We start from the raw sequence: 17,987 nt of genomic DNA, 5'->3' as shown, positions 1-17,987 counted from the left end.
GTATTCCTTGTTCTTGTGTTATTCGTCTCCGCAATGGCTCGTCGGAACGGACTTTTAATATATTCAATACTACCTAGTACTACTCACCTGTATACTACGAGTAGTTGATAGTTACAGGTACCAGTAATAGGCCAGGCAATAAAGGAAGAAATGGATAGAAATGAAGATGGAAAATGTGTGAATATTGCGGTAGCCACCAATGAGGGAGGGGGATGGTAGGGATCTTCCCTGCAATGTGATGAAGTTTCCCCTGCAGGGGACCAATCAGCAACTCGGATTCTAGCTAGGGATCCCAGTCGCTTGCAGCTGCAACCATTCAGGCCAACGCTTGCTTAACGCCCCTCGCCAGGAACTTCGACTGGCTGGCCCAAAATGAACGGGGGGGTTATTTTTATAATCTCGACTCCCTTGGCAGCCCTTCCTTTTTCCCCTCCTTCCTGCCCTTTGGCGCTTCGAATCGGATCTATTGGTACTCCTGACTATCTAAGTATAGTATCGACAAGTGCCTTGCTGCTGCATACTCTGCACGCTAGCTCTGCCACGGATTTTCCCTGTCCTTACCCTTTTGTTTTTCTCCTTCAGCGGACTAAATCTGCTCTTGTCGACTTCATACATCCGAAACTGGCCACTTCAGAGACTCAAGATTCTCAACTGACAGCGTACGATTGACAAAAGACGTGACGAATGCTCATCAGAGAAGACGAATTGATCTAGCCACCGCATTATCGATCTATCATCCTTGCATCTGCTTGTCATAGTCACTAGTGGCCATTCAACCACCCTGGTCACCCGTGATCTAAATATACATCTGGTCTATCTCCCCGCCAAACCAAACTAATTCGCTGCATTGTGGTGCGCTTGGACTATCACTGGCTCCATCGCGGGACAATATTTCCTGGCTCACCGACTGAGAAAGCTCCTAGCACGCTTTTATCCTTTCGTGGCACAAACCGGGTCTTGCGGCCTGCCGGCCCCATCACTATCCCTGCCTCTGCGTGGTTAACTTGCAGTGGTTGGTTTCTTGGCCATTAGTATATATCCGCTGCTACCTGAACGCACACCGAGAGTTATCCGGCCTACTAGTTAGCAACCCGTGGGCTGTACCTCTGTCTGTGATCCTGTCTATCATTGCAACGACCCAGTTGTCAGGTCAGGGAACGGCCAGGCCTCCGGAGATCTAGAGAGGTATCACTAAGCCCTCGGATAGCTGAAGCCATGTCCATTAAACAGGTATGCACCATGGTGCTGGGGAAGTAACTGCAGGTGCTCACCAAGACGATCAGGAAATTGAGACGTGGGTGCAAGCCCTCGAACACTATGACCACCACGAATACGACGAAGCCCTCCGGGTCTTTGACCAGATTGCCGACACGTCCAAGATCTTCTTTAACTGTGGCGTGATCTATGCGACACTAGGAGAGCATGAGAAGGCGGTATGTGCCGAAGTCTGACGTGTACGACACGGTACTGACAACTGTAGGTCGAGTGTTACCAACGGGCCGTCAGTCTGGACCAATACCTCGCCATTGCGTACTTCCAAGAAGGTGTCTCCAACTTTCTTCTGGGCGACTTCGAAGAGGCATTAGCCAACTTTAATGATACATTACTCTACCTCAGAGGCAATACATTCATTGACTATGAGCAACTGGGCCTGAAGTTCCGTCTGTACTCATGCGAGGTTCTCTTCAACCGTGGTCTGTGCTACATATACCTGCAGCAACTGGGGCCTGGTATCCAGGACCTGGAGTATGCTGCAAAGGAGAAGGTCACGCCAGACCATGGTGTCATCAACGATGCCATCCGAGAACGAGCAGAGGTATGTTGAAGCCTAAGATTGGTCTTCTATCCGTATTGACTGAATAGGGTTACACGGTGTTTTCGATTCCTGTAGGGGTTCTTTACCGACCAAATGAAGCCAAGGTCAAGAACCTCAAGACCAAGGATTACCTGGGCAAGGCACGGTTGATTGCGGCATCGGATCGTAGTGGTGTCCCGCTCCAGCCAGGTGACATTGTCAGAACGCAGTCCGGGATAGACCATCGAGCTCCGCCCGAAAGTCTCTACGCAGCCAGCAAACTAGTACAACGAAATATCACGAGAAGTCGTCAGCACTCAGAACCACCCCTGAACCGCAATCTATTCCCCCCGACACCACCGCCAGATACCGACAAAAGCAGCGTCGGCAGCCCCCCTAGTAGTTCTGGGATGAACGGTCGACCGGGCTCCATCCGCGCCGCTCGTCCGCCGCGCCTCGATCTGGACCGACCGGGTGCTCACCCTACCGGATGCAGAGTTGATACAACACCGGAGAAGCCGCGGATAGGGACTACGCGCACAGCATCGGAGCCGCGGGGACCACCTCAGCTACATCACCGCACATCTCAAGGCGAAGTCAAAGCCTATCGAGAGATGGGGCATCGACGGGGAGCAAGCGATACAGGCTTCGCGCCCCCACCGAAAAGAATGTACGGGGAGGATGTATACAATGGGTATTCTCGCCCGACTGTGGTCGTCAATGGAGGTCGGAAGGGCATGCCCCGCCAGCGGGAGCGGTACATCGATGAAGAGGCAGAGTACGCCAGCGAAGCGGAGGAAGGTGGTGTAGACGGAGAGTTTGAGATGGTCGAATCACGACGCCGAACACGATCACCCAACCGAGGGTCAAGACGAGCCAACTCTCGCCGGCCGGAGGTACGTAGGTTCCGGGTCAAGGTGCATGCTGTGGAGGACACACGGTACATTATTATCGGACCGACGATCGACTTTAGCGAGTTCGAGATGAAGATCCGGGATAAGTTTGGCTTCCGCAGTCCGTTGAAGATTCGGATGCAGGATGATGGGGATATGATCACGATGGTGGATCAAGAAGATCTGGATCTTCTGTTTAGTTCTGCGCGTGAAACAGCAGTAAGGGAAGGGAGTGAAATGGGGAAGATGGAGGTATGTCTTTATGCTTCTTGAGTTTGCAGACTGAGGCTGACTATACTAGATATGGGTTGAAGAACGATCTATGATTTGATGACCTGGTGTGGGCGTTGGCTGGTCGCATTGGACTGCATGGCATGTTATACCCTTCGATAGCGCATGTATATACACGACTATGATAATGCATTACTTGTACAAATTCCTTATATAAGTATACCGGTGACTCTATTTGTCTAATACGGCAATAATAAGTACGGAGTACACCGAGAAGACTGCAAGAAGATCATGCTCTCAGGTGACCCATAAGTCCATTAGCTTTAAATACTGTAAGAAGCCTAAGGCAGAACTAAAGAAATAACATGACAGCTAGAGGAAGACCCACCAGTGCAAACTACGTAAGCACTAGAGTTCATCCAGACAAATACCCATATTCCCATCCAGGCATGATAGAAACATGAAGGAATTTTATCTTATCAATCACGATCAACTTGGCAACTAACCTCGGTAGCTTCTAGATGATCTTTTGTTCTAGTCGCACCCATCTTTTGGCAGTGATATGAGTACCCTGTACATGCCACTGTATCTTCCGAGCAATACTATCACTATCCAAGTCAAAGTGTCGGAAATTGACCGACCCTGCCCCTGAATAACCGAAAGAATCCATTGAGATCGAGGCCGTACAAAGCCTCGCCCATATTGTGGATACGTATGCCTCCACGGACACAATATGCGGACTATCCGACAGAACAGTCTTCTGATATGTCTCTGGTCGCTTCTCAGACACACCAATACTTGGCATGCTGACCACTCGTGTCGGAATTCCTAGCTCGCCTGCCAGTTTCTTTCGCCGCCATGACGGCAAATTGAAGCTCTGAACCTCACGAGACAAGCGTGAAGAAGGCATATTCTACTTCCACAGCCACGTACCCACTGAGGGCTACGGAGTCCCGGCTGGTAATTGGGATTCTCACGCTGGGCGGAGCTCAAGCAAGAGAAATAATGCTGCGAACTTTCTTGTCTTCATTATCCAGAGCGCACATCCAGGCGCCTGTTACCTCCGCTTCATCGGCCGGACGAATAGAAAGCAAGTTGGGCATGGCACGAAACAGCGAGTCGACCTCCACAGGCTGATGTGTTGGTCCGTTTTGCCCTTCCCCGATGGAGTCGTGTGTCGCAACGTGAATACCCCTCAGCTTGCTAAGGGCGCCCATGCGCACGCCAGGTGCTGCGTACAGGTAAAAAATGAGGAAGATGGCTGTCACTGGAATGAAGGTTCCAGGGTTAAACTCTGCAATACCATTTGATATGGCTGCCATGGCGTGCTCGCGAATACAGTACCGAGCAACACGGCCCTCGTAGTGATCACGTTAAAGTATGTGGCTGGACTGGTCGCCCATCTGGTTGGAATTCCATTGAACTGCCCGCCCGCCATCATGTTAGAAACGTTATGTGTTGAACACAGTCCCGTTCCATTGTCGTGTAGCCAGCGGGTCTGGCATTTGGATTCATCGTCTTCAACAGGACTTGCACGTCTAACTGTCCGGAAATACTAACGAGGATGTCGAGCGTCCTGCGGGAAAGACTTTGCATAAGTGGAGATCAACTCGTTCCACTCTGATTCCAAGGTGTTGCCTTGTTTGATCAATGTTAAGATGAAGTCCTTTGTTTGCTGGGATAAGCAATGGGAGACGGAGTCTGCATCGCCATTGGCGAGTCGAGCAGCATCCTCGTGAAGGTTGGGTTCTTGGGGGTATTCATCTGAACCAGTCGCATGGCAGCTAGAATCTCTTCGACCGCATTATCGCCGTCCCAGACATCGATAACATTCCACCCCAGGGCACGCATTTTGGCATTCATGTTTTTGGAAACAGTCCACGATAAAGGGCTGTCGCAGGCCACTTGGTTATTATCGTAACAGGGAATCCAGTTGTCGAGGCCCAGATGATCGGCAATTGCCATTTCCTCCTGGGCCACACCTCCTTGAAGACAGCCGTCTGCAGTGGTGAGTATATCTTCGAAGAAATAATCCAATAGCTGAGTTATTAAAAACGGCCGCCAGATGCTTTGAAGCAATAGCAAATCCCACTGCATTGGCAATACCCTGGCCCAACGGACCAGTGGTGACCTCTACGCCTGGAACTTCGATCTCTGCATGGCCATGGCACAGAGCTGCCTCCCATTGACAGTTGATATCTGGTGTTTTGGCGCTGGCGTATTCTCTTAGCTCGTCCATGGTCATTTCGGGATAGCCCATGGCATGGAGCATGGTATACAGATGTGCTGATTATAAGTATTGTAATATTAACACGGACGCGGTCCTTTCAGACAATAGGACCTCATTCCTCGATTTCCATCAAATAACGCACCATGCTTGCACACACCAAGGAACCCCGAGCCATCATCATTGGATGTGGCGTGGCTGGAATCGCGCTGTCTGCTCGTTTGAAGAAAGACCTGGAGTTTGACAATTTCATCGTTTATGAATGTGAACGCGATGTCGGCGGCACATGGTTCCTCAGCACGTATCCTGGAGTTGTCTTACATCCAGGTATGTAGAATGCTGCGATGAGTGTGAATGTAGCACGAGTTACTGTCACTCCGAGAGTAGCTGCCCACAGTTCTTCCTTTGAGCTCCTCAAACAGCCTATCGAATCACAAGAAAAAGCAGTGGGCGACTGTTCAGCCAGCCACGCAGCAGGGCGGTTTCTCATAAGGCAGGATGAGACAAAACAGAATTAAAAGCACAGGTGCCTGATCAATAGTTCCAGAACGGTACAGCTTGGCAGTGAAATTCATGCAAGTCAAAGCGAAAAGACGTCGGTGGGGGTACGTTTTTGCCTTAGGATTGCGCTGATATCAGGATCTGTGGGTAGCTATTTTTCGAACCGTCAGCGGAAAGTGATCTCAGATATCGTATACTTAGGTGAGCTTCTTACCCTACCTTCCATAGTTAATGAGAACGGAATTATCTCTTCAAATATATCTACGATGCTTTTTCAAATTGGAGTGACAGGGTATCAGCTAATCAGGAATTCTTAGACCCAAAGAATATTTAAAAGGGCTCTGATGCCCGCCGTTCGCTAACGGTCGGTTAAGTAGAGTTCCACACCATGAACTCAATGCAGGAGATGGCTACCAGGAGGAATATAAATCTGTGAGTTTTCTATATACAGCTTCAGTGCTCCGGCCAACAGCGTCACATAATTCAAAGCATTCTGAGAGCAGTGGTACTTTCATAGAGGGCTTTATAGGATATTGAGCTCGCGCAAATTGGAAGAAAATGCGATACAAACCGAGGTAAACACAGCCAGATATCAATTCAAGGTTCCAACTAAAAGCGAATGGACATGGTAGATGCAATCATCTATCTATCTATCTATCCATACTGTATTGCAGCAAGAAATCCGACGTCGATGTCACCACAGTCGGACCGCGATTATTCACGCATGATACTTGTCAATAGCAGCCTTGACAGCTGCAGGGTTGGCCCCAATAACCTCGCCAACCTTTTCGCCATTTCTAAAAAAGTAGAAGGTTGGCATAGCACGGACGCCGAGTTCTGCAGCAACATTCGAAACTTCATCCACGTTGAGCATATAAAAGCCTACTTGCGGGTATTCTCTTGCAAAATGGACAAACTTTGGGGCGAAGAGCCTAGAGGGACCGTTCCACACGGCATGGCAGTTGATGACGACTAAATTTTCAGATTTCAAGGCTTCTTGCAAGGCGTCGGAGCTGTGACGAATATTAGCTATGCGCTTGATAGATGGACTATGATATTACCTTTCGAGGTTGGTAGGCATGCTGAAGGTTTGACTTTGGATTGAATGAACGTGATTTTTGGATTTGTGTATCCTGAAATGGAGAGGGACTAGAACTGACGGAGATGTCTCAGAAGAGAAGACCTGGCGAGTGAGCGGAATAATCCTGCCTATATACTCGGGACATCCTGTCCAGTTCGGCTGAGCCACCGGGATAACAATTATGTATGATTGCGTGGGGTGATTTATAACCCCCACATATACGTGTCCACGCTAGATTTGCGCACTCGCTATGCTGGAAACTCTATCCGTCCATCTGCTCGAAATGCCAGATTTGTCCCTCTACGTGAGGGAGCCTTTCTATCTTGAGGAATTCGAACCATCCGTGCCAAGGTCCACGATCCACGATCCACGATGCCCTGCATCGCAGAGGATGGTCCAAGAAGGGATAGCCGCAGAACCTCGCCCAGATTGATGCGAGGATGATGGTTATTGAATCTCAAAGTTTATCTGAGATGGAGTTTTCGGTGCATTGTGTGAACCAGCGACCCACATATATTCTGCTCTATATGGACCAATAATAGGGTCCACAGCACACCATAAGTGTACTCCGTAGTGATGAGCTGAACAGAATGGAGTCCTCGGGAGATTAGAAGAACCAGCGACCCACATACACTCCATATGGTCCAATACAATGGTCCACTGCACACCGTGAGTGTCGTGGTGAGCTGAAAAGAATGGAGTTCTCTGTCGATCTGTGGGCGGGTTGGTTTGGATCGGCCTTTTGCAAATCGTCTATATATTCACAAAATGTCCTTCGCCCAGTCTCTAACTTACTGTCTCATACACCGGGTTCATTTCCATACGAATGGGCAGCTTATTGCAAAGAACCAAATCACTACTACCACAGATCTCCCCGAACCTTCTCCGGTTTATCCCAACATGCAGTGATACAAAGGCTATGGGGCACCGGGGCAGGGGGAAGTGGAGTATTATTCAAGTCAGTAATCGGCACGAGGGCGGTCTCTGCTGGTTCTATGGGGATGGAAAAGATGCGGCGGTTCCGTCTCAGTGAAAATATAGGGTGCTAACCTTATAGGTAGTGTACAGTGGTTGCCCGGATGAATCAATGCCAAGTTTCCTGTTGACCGAAACTACATTCCAGCCATATCATGGCAATGCATGAGTAGTAAATTCACTTCTGAGAAAAAAGGTCATATAGCCGGGGGTGGTGTCCTACATCACAGGTCCCTCGTAGATACATATAGCCGTCCCCCATCTAGAGACCAATTGCTCATAATGAACACGGGGAAATAAATCTGAGTAGAAATCCTGCAGAGCTATTAGTACAAGAGCTTCAGCTTCCAAACAGACCAGGCGATCCATACCATACCAAACTTTATTCGATACTAACAATATGCCGATTCCACGACGATGCATCACGACCTTTGCAATACTATGGGCGGGAGGATGTGAGACTGGAAGTTATTCCTGCGCGGTATCCACGCTGAATTTAACTATTTCCGCCATCCATGCTCTCCTGGACCAGTCAACTAATATGCCCAGACCGTGTGGACCTAATGATGTCCGCCATCAAGTCGCATAATGTGGGATCTGCGGCCCGGACATCCACGAATATCTGGGAGGCCCGATATTCCCTCCAGAGATGTCAGGTGTCGTGGTCCAGGTTGGCTCCAACGTACACAACATTCCGGTTGGGTCCAAGGTCGCCGTGAATCCCGCCCTCGATGATCAACATTACGACATGGAACCATGCACCACCTGTGCGATAGGCAAGCGCAACATCCACAAACGCTTTGCCTCATACGGGCTCAGTGCTCCTGGTGGTGGCTTCGCCACCGGGATTGTTGCCATGGCACTCAACTGCATTGTCCTCCCCGATGCGGTTTCGCTCCAGGTCGGTGCCCTCTTGGGTCCGCTGGCCGTTGCGTGGCATTGTATCCGTACCTCTGGCTTTAAGAATGGTCAGAAGGTGCTGCTTTTGGGCGCCGGGCCAATCGGCCATGCAATATTGATACTTTTTTCGCGTCTGGGGGGCACGATACGTGTACCGTGGTGGTCAGCCAAGTGACGCCGTCACAGAAATCGCTGGCCAAAGAGCTTGGTGCTGATGTCGTGGTCGATTCGTTAGAGGGGTCTGAGCCTTCCAATCCGGCGCTGTCTGCTGTTCATCAGGCTGTCGGTGAGGATGGGGGGGGGGCGGGATGTCGCCTTCGATGCTACAGGGTTTGCAGGCACTGGAGAGTGGAAATCTGCCGGCGCACAAGATGATCACCTCCGTAGTTCCGCTGGAGGATGTAGTCAAAAAGGGCTTTCATGCATTGATGCACAGCAATGTCTCTCATGTCAATATCTTAGTTCAGCCACGGTCTTGTGTGGGCGAGGTTAGCTAAATATAGTCCGCCGTGCGAAGTAGTTAGGGCAAAATACAAAGTCACGTGGGCTATCTGAAACTGTGATCCTGATAGCTGGTGTGGATGTCACTGGTAAGTGTGTGGAAACAACCCCGACGATGAACAAACTGCTACACATTTGCAGGAGACGTAAGACCATCACATTGACTTTAACCAATAGATATATTATACAGGATGCCCCCTGTCCAGTAGACCGCACACTTGTGGCTGACAGTGTGGCATGTTTGTATAGACTTTGCACATCTGGCACATTTTTTGATGAGTAGATATCGAAATGGCCTAACTTTAAACTTCAATGGGTGGTACCCTGCTCTGCGGAATCCCTTTAAGCTCCGATTGGTGTCAGAGGGCCACATGTGAGAGTAGATACCAAAAACTATTAGACCTATAAAATCCCAGAATTGATGCGAGTTTCATTAAGAGCAGCCACAGTCTTATCATGGGGGAAATCAAAATATCGAGCACTCTCTCGAGTGGCGGAGAAAGGTACTCTATAGTGTCGTATGAGGGTTACGAATATTCTGAGATATCAAGATAATGTCCAAGTTAGTAAAAATATCATACGACTCATCGTGTAACCATATAAGATCAGAGAGAGACATGGAGACTCAAAAACAAACTTTTATTGCTGCTTAAGTGGATGCTCACTTGGTCGACTGGAGGGTATGGGAAGCCTTTTTCTTTAGGGAAATGAACCGTAGAAGGCGGTTTTAAAGAGAAATCATATTGGTTGGTAGGTATATAAGGGGTCGAGAGTGATGGTGAGGTAGCCATACAACAGGCTTAAGCTTACACAGACCCCACTGTTCTTGTCTTTATGTTGGCACTGTGGTCCGCAATGCAACTCTCAGCTACTCTAGCATGTGGCCATCACACATGGTAGAGATTAGAAGAATCTCTGCGGGACCAAACATTGCTGGCTGCAGGTGAGCTCGATGGCTTTCTGTGGCGCATGCAACAGCCCTGATCGAGAATATCAAGCAGTATGACAAGCATTGTAATGTCACCAGCACGCTGAATGATCGGATATATATTTAGCGTCAACATTTGCTTTCCTCTTCCTTGATTACTGTTTGGACTGCATTTCTGTTAACAGAAAAGCATACAATTGACTTGATCGAAACAAAAGCAAATGCGTCAAAAAAAAAAAAATGAGTGATACCTCCGACCTCCACACCTTCAAATCTCACGCCACCACAGCCGTTGCTGCTGGCGGGACCGTTTACGCAGCAGACCAGCTAGTCAAGTCGTTCGACAAGGATGATGAAGATACCACGTCCCATCTGCTGAAGGCTGCAGTAGGGGCCGCCGTTGCGGTCGGCGCTCTGGAGATGCTCAATAAAGACGGAACAGGCCTCCCATCGTACCGCGAACTTTTCAAAGAGAAATATGTCGGCCACTCATCAAAGCATGAGCATAGGAGTTCTCACAAGGAGGATGTCGATACCTCTACCGAGGTAGCCGACAGGCGTCTGGTGAGACATAAGGGTTCCTCATCCTCTTCTCGATCATCGAGCGTGTCGTCTCACGAGTCGGGCCACAAGCGTCGCTTGGCCGAGGAGTTGATCGGTGCATATAGTTTGGGAAAGCAGCTTCTCGGGGATAAAAAGCACCAAGTTGCGCACCTTGTTGCCGATGCGATTGGCGCGGCTGCATTGGTGAAGGAAGTGAGAAACCATGACATGAGAAATCGATAGACGGATGTACCGCCTCCGTGAACACTACGCATGATATGTTTGTGGCAGAAGGAGTGAACGATATTTCTGGGGCCTCTTGAAACTAACTACGTTGATTCTTATACTGTCGGCTTGGCTGGGTGGAATAAGTTGCATAGGTGTGTCTTTTGGCTGTATTCAAGCAGTTTTTCTCTGAGATGGAAGTCAGTAATGTTTCGCTACAGCGTGATTAATGGGTATCAAGCTCTCTGAATATGCTTATATTAGTTAGGCTAGGCTCCAAATCCTTCCCCAGCCTTCTTTAACGGGTAGACGGTGGGTTAAGGTGAACGTACCGTGTGGGTCGAAACTGTAGATTCTTGTCAACTACTGACATCTCCAACATCGAATAACGCAAGGAAGTACTCTATGCGGGGTCGCTGGCATCACTACATACATTCCGATGTTCAGACATAAAACCACTCTGTTGGTGTGTTACCAATCATATTAAGTTCAGAACTAGGCGTTGGAGCTCCCAATTTGGCCGTCCGCATGCTACTAGTACTCTCGGTAAGGAACCCTTGTCAATACCCACACGCTTGGAGCTACAATGTCTGTACTATGACATAGGAGAATGGAATCGGTGCAATGGATGGTGCGAAATAGACAAGAGGGTGTATGGCCTCGAATAGTGACATGTATACTTCGGACATCTTCACATGTACTATCCATGGTTCTACAGAACCCTGGTTGACTCGGAGAGTTCCGTTGGGGAAGCTGGGGTATCCGGATGATATTGCTAGGTCAGTGGTATTCTTTGCTAGTGGCCTTTCTGTAAATGCCACCGGGGAGCAGTTGTTGGTTGATGGAGGGGCTTCTGTAAATTATCAGTGAGGGATGCTTGGTAGTCTTGTCACTGTGTGGTGATGGGGAGTTCGATATGACTCTTATTGCTCCTATGAACTGAAAGGATAGCTGGAACTATGACTATTATGGGCTTATCGGAGCTAGAGAAGGCATATTTGATTCTAGCAATGTTCAATTGATAGCGGTGCCATGTTATATTACACATCCCTCCAGTAAGGAGCTTAGGACAGACACGGCCTTAATTCTCCCGAAGGGGAAGAAAGCGAGGAGAAAATCAAACGAAACAGAAGAAGGAAAAGACCGACATAGAGTACATCAACTGGTGTCCTCGTCTTATGAGTCTAAATAGTAGAAGAGTAATAAAGCCTTGTTCTTCGCCTAATTAGTACTACTGTACTCCGGAGCAATGAGGTTACTATAAAAGGCTTCACGAATTGCACTAAATTTATGTATGGCCGAAATCACGGGACCAGATAACAACGTGCCAGCTATCGGCATACACAATCACTCATCAAAACAACACCCGACTCCACCAACCTCCAAAACACCCCCTACGAAAAAGAAGAAGAGGAAAAGGAAAAAGAGACAGGGGACAATGACCGACCTAACGCCAACGCTCAACGCCATTCTTCTCGAACGCCAATCACCGGCCATCCCAATAAAAACGTACAACAAAGCCTCGCCGGCTGATGAGTTCCTTAAGGAAGCTTACCGGATTGTATGCTACACCTTCTCAGATCGAATCTATCCAAACTTCAATTGCAATTCCAATTCAAGTCTCACCCAGAATCATAACGCAAACCCAAACTAACAAGCGAACCCCGCGACAGAACAAACACATAACCAACTTATCAACCTACCTCCAAAAGATCCGCCCCCAGTACCTTTCTCTAACCAAACACCCCCGCCACAAGCCCTCGTCCCCGACTGGAAAGACAAAATCAGGAGAACAAGAAACAGGGTCCCCGCTCAGCGACTCCGACCGCGACCAAATCGACACCTCGACCTCCCTCGTCCTTCACGATCTAAGTAACTCGATCTCGACACTATCCAGTGCCGAGGCCCTCCGGCATGAGACGGCGACGAGTATCCTGAGGAAGAAATACGGACGGTCGGTTGCGGGGCGGGTGCTTGCGAAATGGGCTGCGGGGTCTGGGGCGCTCGATGGTGAGAGTGAGGAGGGTAAAAGCGAGGAGCAGGTTAAGGAGGAAGAGCGGGTGAGGGTGATGCAGGTAGTGAGGGAGAGTGTGGTTTGGTTTTTGAGGAGGGGTTTGGAGGATGTGGTTTCTTTGCAGAGGGGGTTGGTGGAGAGGAGGATCGAGAGGGTTAGTGAAAGGGAGAGGAGTGTGCTTTTCAAGGTTGAGACTGGGGCTTCGAAAGCTCGCACTTCTGCTACTGTTGCTGGGGGTTCGGGACTTGGGGTGGATGATACGGTGGGTTTGAAGGGAGTTGCGATAGATGAGACCGAGGCGAGGGCCATTGAGGAGGAGTTGTCGGCGGAGCAGCTACAGCTTTTTGAGGCGGAGAATGATGCCATGGTCAGGTATTATGAGGATACCTTGAGTAAGGTCCAGTATGTTTGCCCACCCCTCTGGTCTCGTGTTGTTTGGGTGTTCGAGGGGGTTGGACTAACGTGAGGTAGAAATGCGGAGAAGTCGCTTTTGGAGATCTCATCGCTGCAGCAGACGCTGGTGTCGCATCTTTCTACGCAGGAGGAGTATATTGGCCAACTCGTCACCGATGCGGCGTCGACGGAGACGAATATCGGGCGCGGGAACAAGGAGCTAAAGAGGGCGAGTGAGCGGCGGAGTGCGGCGCAGGCGGTGTTCTGGGGAACGGTTGGATTGTGTACTTCGTTGATTGTTTGGGATCTTATCTTCTAGATTCTTATACAATGTTGTGATGGGGTCTATTTTCCATACTGTACTTATACTACACGATTAATTCTCACGAGTGACGCAGATACCTTATCTATATTTAGGGGATATATAACCGCTATCTGAATGACGAACAAAATGGACATGGCATCAATGAAATAAGGTACAAGAAAATAAATTTTACGATGTCTCCCGGACGACACTGTCGACTGCCTCTGCGAAGTAGTCGATGTTATTTGTGTTGAGGCCGGCCATTGAGATCCGGCCGTTCTTGGTCTGCAATGAGGGTTAGCTGGATCGTTCCAGGTGGCCTGACTCCGAGACCCGACAGAAATGCCGACCGGATACCCGGCCCAATCATCGGGAGCATGAGTAGCGGTGAACTTACCATATAGATGTGCCACTTCTCCCGCAACAACTTGACCTGTGCTTCGGTCAAGCCTGTGAAACTGAACATGCCAATTTGATCTGTCACATGGTTCCATGTGCCCGGCGTGCCCTTGGCCTCTAGACGCTCACGCAGGCCCTTCCGCATCTCCGCAATGCGGCCACTCATGGTCCGAAGGTCTTCCTCCCACTCGGCAAACAAGGTGGCGTCGTTCAGAATGCGGCTGGCGATTTGCGCACCGTATGCCGGGGGATTCGAAATCTCCGACCGCTGCAGGATAGCTAGTTGACTGGCAACATTGGCGATATCGTTCTTGGCGGTGGCGCCGGGCGCCGAGACGAAGTGAAACGCGCCCGCGCGCTGACCGTACAAACCGAAGTTCTTCGCGAAGGACTGCGCGACACACAGCTCGAAGCCCTGCTCGATGAAGTATCGCACCGCCCAGGCGTCGCGGTTCAGGTCGCCCGAGGCGAAACCTTGGTATGCGGTATCAAAGAAGGGGAAGTGCCGGCGCTCGCGCATGACGACGGCGAGCTGCTTCCATTGGTCTTGGGTGAGGTCGACACCGGTCGGGTTGTGGGCGCAGGCGTGGAGGAGGATGACGGAACCAGCAGGGGCCTCGCGGATGCCGTTCAGCATGCCATCGAAGTTGAGGCCTTTCGTCTTCGCATCGAAGTAGGGGTAGGTGGCGAGGGAGAGACCGACATTGGTGAAGATCTGGTTGTGGTTGGCCCAGGTTGGGTTGGAGAGGTAGATGGTGGGCTTGGGGTTCGCGGGGTGGAATTTGGCGAGGAAGAGGGCACCGAGATGGACGGCTCCTGTGCCGGAGATGGTTTGGAAAGTGGCCACCTAATTGATCTGTTAGAGAGCGGTGGGACAAAAGCTGGACTGCGCGCAGCGTACTCTTTGTTCGCGGATCGCAGGGCTGTCGGCACCCAGGATCACCTTCTGGGCGGCCGAGGTGAATTCAGGGAGACCCTTGATGGGGAGGTATTCATAGTTGACGGAGGGATCGTTGCGAATCAGATCACCGGCCTGACAAGTTTAGTTCAATTGGTTGTTCGTCATCTCCCTGCGCGGTTCCACCACATACCTTTCTCACGACGGGGAGGATCCAAGGCTTTGCATTGTCATCACGATAGGCACCGATAACCAGATCGACTTTCTTATCAGAGGGGTCATTACGGAAGGCCTGCGCCAGACCAAAGAGCGGATCCTCGGGGGCGGCAGGGACCACTGAGGTGGAAAATACAGACGGGCTGGCAGAACCCATGATTTGAGCGGAGAGCGACGCGAGACGATTGCGAGCGGTGGTGGAAGAAGAAGCTGAGGTGGACGGAGGCGACATGATGAATGACGGGGTTTAAAAGGCGCAAAAACAAAAAAGAATCAAAACGCTGGTCACACCACCTGAGGTCACGGTTTGCTGCTTGCGTTCACCGGGGCAAATCAATTCTTGGTGAGACTGGAATCCCGACGGCACCAAAGGAATTCGTCAGAGGCAAATTAAGGAAATAATAATATAATAAAAAAAAGTTGGGGTATTGGAGAGAACCGTTACCTAATAATGAGGGGAAATATAACTCATATAATAATAGTAATCTGGTAATAAATCTCGTATAGGGAAAGTAATCGCGTATAGTACAAAAACGTATAGTATTTCCCAATGCAGGATCTATCAGTTCACAACCAAATGGTCGTCGTAGTAATGATACACCGAAATCCCAAAGAGAGAGAGAGAAAGAAGAACAGGTCACCTTTCCGAGAACCGTACGATGTTCGATCTCCTTTAATTTATATATGGAATCCACCGAACTGGCCACAAGACTGAGCAAATGACTTTTCTGTTGACAGCCGAGGGACAATTCGGAGTCGAAGGTGCCGACCATGACGACATTCACATGTCGGCATTCCGATCACGAGTTCTTTTCTATTTCCTATACAAAGCAATCGCAATTCCTCTCTGACTTCTTGAGGAAAAGGATTGACCCCTGGGAAATGAATCGCCGTGGACTTGAACGGGATAAATTTACCTGACTGACCGGTCTGTAAATGCAATACCCAGCAGCGATCGAATCAAATGCGGGGAAAAAATGTCATCGCTGACAGCTCCTGCATTCAGCAATGGACTTATTTACTCGATCCAGATAATTAATTCCCCCCACTCCTCCGCACAATAGGCATTGTGTTTTCTAGAAAAATGTACTAGCGAACTGATACAATTAGGATTGGGATTTCTCCAATTTTCCAAATGTGAAAAAATTGGCCATCAATCGGCGATTGAGAAATATACTACAATTACATACATCGTCGGATCCCCGGTCCTTACCCCGTAATTTGTCCTCGACCAACCACCTCGGCCCTAAAACAAAAGGCTTTGCCCCTTCCAGGTTCAATGGTCTAAAGCCCTCATCCGGCGCCAGCCGTCCCCGTGACTTTTCGTCCCCCCGGTTAAATGAAACCCGACCACAAAAATAACGCAAATTCACAAAAAATGACTCGGATTAAATCCGGTTGCATACCGACCGGGTAATTATCGTCATCTCTTTCCCTTTTCCCGCATACAGCTGCCTATCGAAGGTCTTGGCGTTGGCCGTGTGGCCCAGGGTTATTTTTGCTATATGTGTAATGCTATGTGTGTGTATCTTGTGGGGAATATGCCCGTGGTTCACCGGTATGGTACGATATAGTATGATCTGATATTGCTGGGGATTATGGGTCTTGCCCGTGGAACCATCGTTCTCAGTGATGCTGATGGTGTTTGAGACATTTTTCCGGGTCAAATTTCAATTATGTCGCTCTATAGACTTGTTTTTACTATTCATACTGTGAGGGTTTATTGTTATGTAACTATATAATGAAGATATTCGGTACAACCATGAAATCCCTCGAGACGAGGATCTAGATCGCGGTACCTGAATAATCCACCAGGCTGATCATCCTCCATTTAGTCATATGGTTCGGAGGCGTGAATAATGTGAATAATTTATGGAGCCGCAGCCTTAGGGCTGTCCGGACTCGATGACTACTGGTTAGCTGATAGGATGGTCAAGTGATTCAGCCTTCTAGACGCCGTCGAGGGATCCCTCGTATACCATGTGCTTCTAGCTTTCTTCACGTAAGAAGAAATCGAATTAAGTTATCTGACGTAAAGATCAACTTCTAGAAGGGTTTAATTTATTGGATCGACCATGTTGCGTGAAGACTGGGTTATTAATCTCTAAAAAGCCTGCCTTGACACTCTCAATTTCTCAGACATTACTAGTAGTGATTTATATTGATACATATGACGCCAATGGTGTTTCTAATTCAGTGGCCTGCCAATCTTCGTACCTTGACGTTTCAAGAGAATATGTCATAGAAACTTGCTACTAGTAGGTTAAACCGTGCGCGAGATTATATTTTGGGTTGAGGTATTTTTGGTGTCCTTGAGAATCAAGTGGTTTAAATATTTTTTGGAGATACTGCTAGTCTGCTAGAGGGGCCCATTATTGATCATGATATTAGAATGTTTAGATTAACTGTCTATGTGCAATCACGCTAGTTATTGAAGATATACCGCAGGGCATAGCTCAACAGAAAGCCAATCTTTAGCTACATAATAAATTTGCCTTCTCGAACCATGTCTGGTCCCTCTCGAAAGGAGGAGTATGGAGATTGAAATCCACTGGTGTATATTGACGACCACTGTGACCCCGGGGTACAGCTTTCCAGACCTCAGCTTTTACATAACCTCCGAGCTACTATAAGTAAAATAAATGGGCCTCCTTGTTACCTCTATATTGTCCGCTCTGACACCAAAACTGCCCCACCGATGACCGTTCACCCACAACGCACTGATTTAGTACATGACCTGCTTATTCGATTTGATATGTTTGCACGGTTGACAGAATGCGTACTTGAGAAATATTTCTTTGCCCTGCCAATATTCTTGAAAATACTTTCTAGTAATAGAAAACCGATCGCCCTTACATCTGGGAGTTCAAAGAACCAACTTACTTTCTGCAGACACACAATAAGTATGGAATGGCATGTCCTCTTTGAAGAACTGAGTGTTCTGTGTGAATAGTCAATAGTCG

General features: G+C 49.0%; 9 protein-coding genes across 9 annotated transcripts; 4 read left to right on the top strand and 5 right to left on the bottom strand.

The window, feature by feature from the left end:
- The first annotated feature begins 942 nt into the window (after positions 1–942).
- On the top strand, positions 943–3,091 carry BDV37DRAFT_210717 (putative PB1 domain protein). The gene is made up of 5 exons (XM_032080004.1): positions 943–1,230; positions 1,284–1,433; positions 1,481–1,816; positions 1,864–2,940; positions 2,990–3,091. The coding sequence occupies exons 1-5, from the start codon at positions 1,216–1,218 to the stop codon at positions 3,017–3,019; spliced, it is 1,608 nt and encodes a 535-aa protein (XP_031937614.1). The 5' UTR covers positions 943–1,215; the 3' UTR covers positions 3,020–3,091.
- Positions 3,092–3,396: 305 nt separating this feature from the next.
- BDV37DRAFT_210685 (transketolase) lies at positions 3,397–4,006 on the bottom strand. The gene has a single exon (XM_032080003.1). The coding sequence runs from the start codon at positions 3,827–3,829 to the stop codon at positions 3,437–3,439; it is 393 nt and encodes a 130-aa protein (XP_031937613.1). The 5' UTR covers positions 3,830–4,006; the 3' UTR covers positions 3,397–3,436.
- Positions 3,909–4,241, bottom strand: BDV37DRAFT_286790 (thiamine diphosphate-binding protein; the record flags this gene model as incomplete). Its single annotated transcript, XM_032087994.1, has 1 exon — positions 3,909–4,241. The coding sequence occupies one exon, from the start codon at positions 4,239–4,241 to the stop codon at positions 3,909–3,911; it is 333 nt and encodes a 110-aa protein (XP_031937612.1).
- Positions 4,242–4,572: 331 nt separating this feature from the next.
- On the bottom strand, positions 4,573–5,191 carry BDV37DRAFT_286789 (thiamine diphosphate-binding protein; the record flags this gene model as incomplete). Its single annotated transcript, XM_032087993.1, has 2 exons — positions 4,573–4,919; positions 5,026–5,191. 2 exons carry the CDS (start codon positions 5,189–5,191, stop codon positions 4,573–4,575), a joined length of 513 nt encoding a protein of 170 aa, XP_031937611.1.
- A 1,174-nt stretch (positions 5,192–6,365) lies between these two features.
- BDV37DRAFT_286788 (thioredoxin family protein) lies at positions 6,366–6,728 on the bottom strand (the record flags this gene model as incomplete). Its single annotated transcript, XM_032087992.1, has 2 exons — positions 6,366–6,660; positions 6,709–6,728. 2 exons carry the CDS (start codon positions 6,726–6,728, stop codon positions 6,366–6,368), a joined length of 315 nt encoding a protein of 104 aa, XP_031937610.1.
- Positions 6,729–8,352: 1,624 nt separating this feature from the next.
- Positions 8,353–9,100, top strand: BDV37DRAFT_286787 (uncharacterized protein; the record flags this gene model as incomplete). The annotated part of the gene is made up of 3 exons (XM_032087991.1): positions 8,353–8,679; positions 8,790–8,885; positions 8,942–9,100. 3 exons carry the CDS (start codon positions 8,353–8,355, stop codon positions 9,098–9,100), a joined length of 582 nt encoding a protein of 193 aa, XP_031937609.1.
- Positions 9,101–10,272: 1,172 nt separating this feature from the next.
- Positions 10,273–10,818, top strand: BDV37DRAFT_286786 (uncharacterized protein; the record flags this gene model as incomplete). The annotated part of the gene is made up of 1 exon (XM_032087990.1): positions 10,273–10,818. The coding sequence occupies one exon, from the start codon at positions 10,273–10,275 to the stop codon at positions 10,816–10,818; it is 546 nt and encodes a 181-aa protein (XP_031937608.1).
- A 1,280-nt stretch (positions 10,819–12,098) lies between these two features.
- Positions 12,099–13,623, top strand: BDV37DRAFT_258202 (putative SNARE protein (Ufe1)). The gene is made up of 3 exons (XM_032083020.1): positions 12,099–12,361; positions 12,474–13,216; positions 13,286–13,623. Exons 1-3 carry the CDS (start codon positions 12,239–12,241, stop codon positions 13,524–13,526), a joined length of 1,107 nt encoding a protein of 368 aa, XP_031937607.1. The 5' UTR covers positions 12,099–12,238; the 3' UTR covers positions 13,527–13,623.
- BDV37DRAFT_258189 (aspartate aminotransferase) lies at positions 13,598–15,651 on the bottom strand. The gene is made up of 4 exons (XM_032083019.1): positions 15,002–15,651; positions 14,812–14,943; positions 13,909–14,757; positions 13,598–13,796 (listed from the first exon to the last, which is right to left on the bottom strand). The coding sequence occupies exons 1-4, from the start codon at positions 15,254–15,256 to the stop codon at positions 13,701–13,703; spliced, it is 1,332 nt and encodes a 443-aa protein (XP_031937606.1). The 5' UTR covers positions 15,257–15,651; the 3' UTR covers positions 13,598–13,700.
- Positions 15,652–17,987: the final 2,336 nt, after the last annotated feature.

Source organism: Aspergillus pseudonomiae (genome assembly GCF_009193645.1).
Source record: "Aspergillus pseudonomiae strain CBS 119388 unplaced genomic scaffold BDV37scaffold_81, whole genome shotgun sequence".
NCBI classification, from domain to species: Eukaryota; Fungi; Ascomycota; class Eurotiomycetes; order Eurotiales; family Aspergillaceae; genus Aspergillus; species Aspergillus pseudonomiae.
The sequence above is the reverse complement of the archived record's forward strand: the minus strand, read 5'-3'. Positions and strand labels throughout refer to the sequence as shown.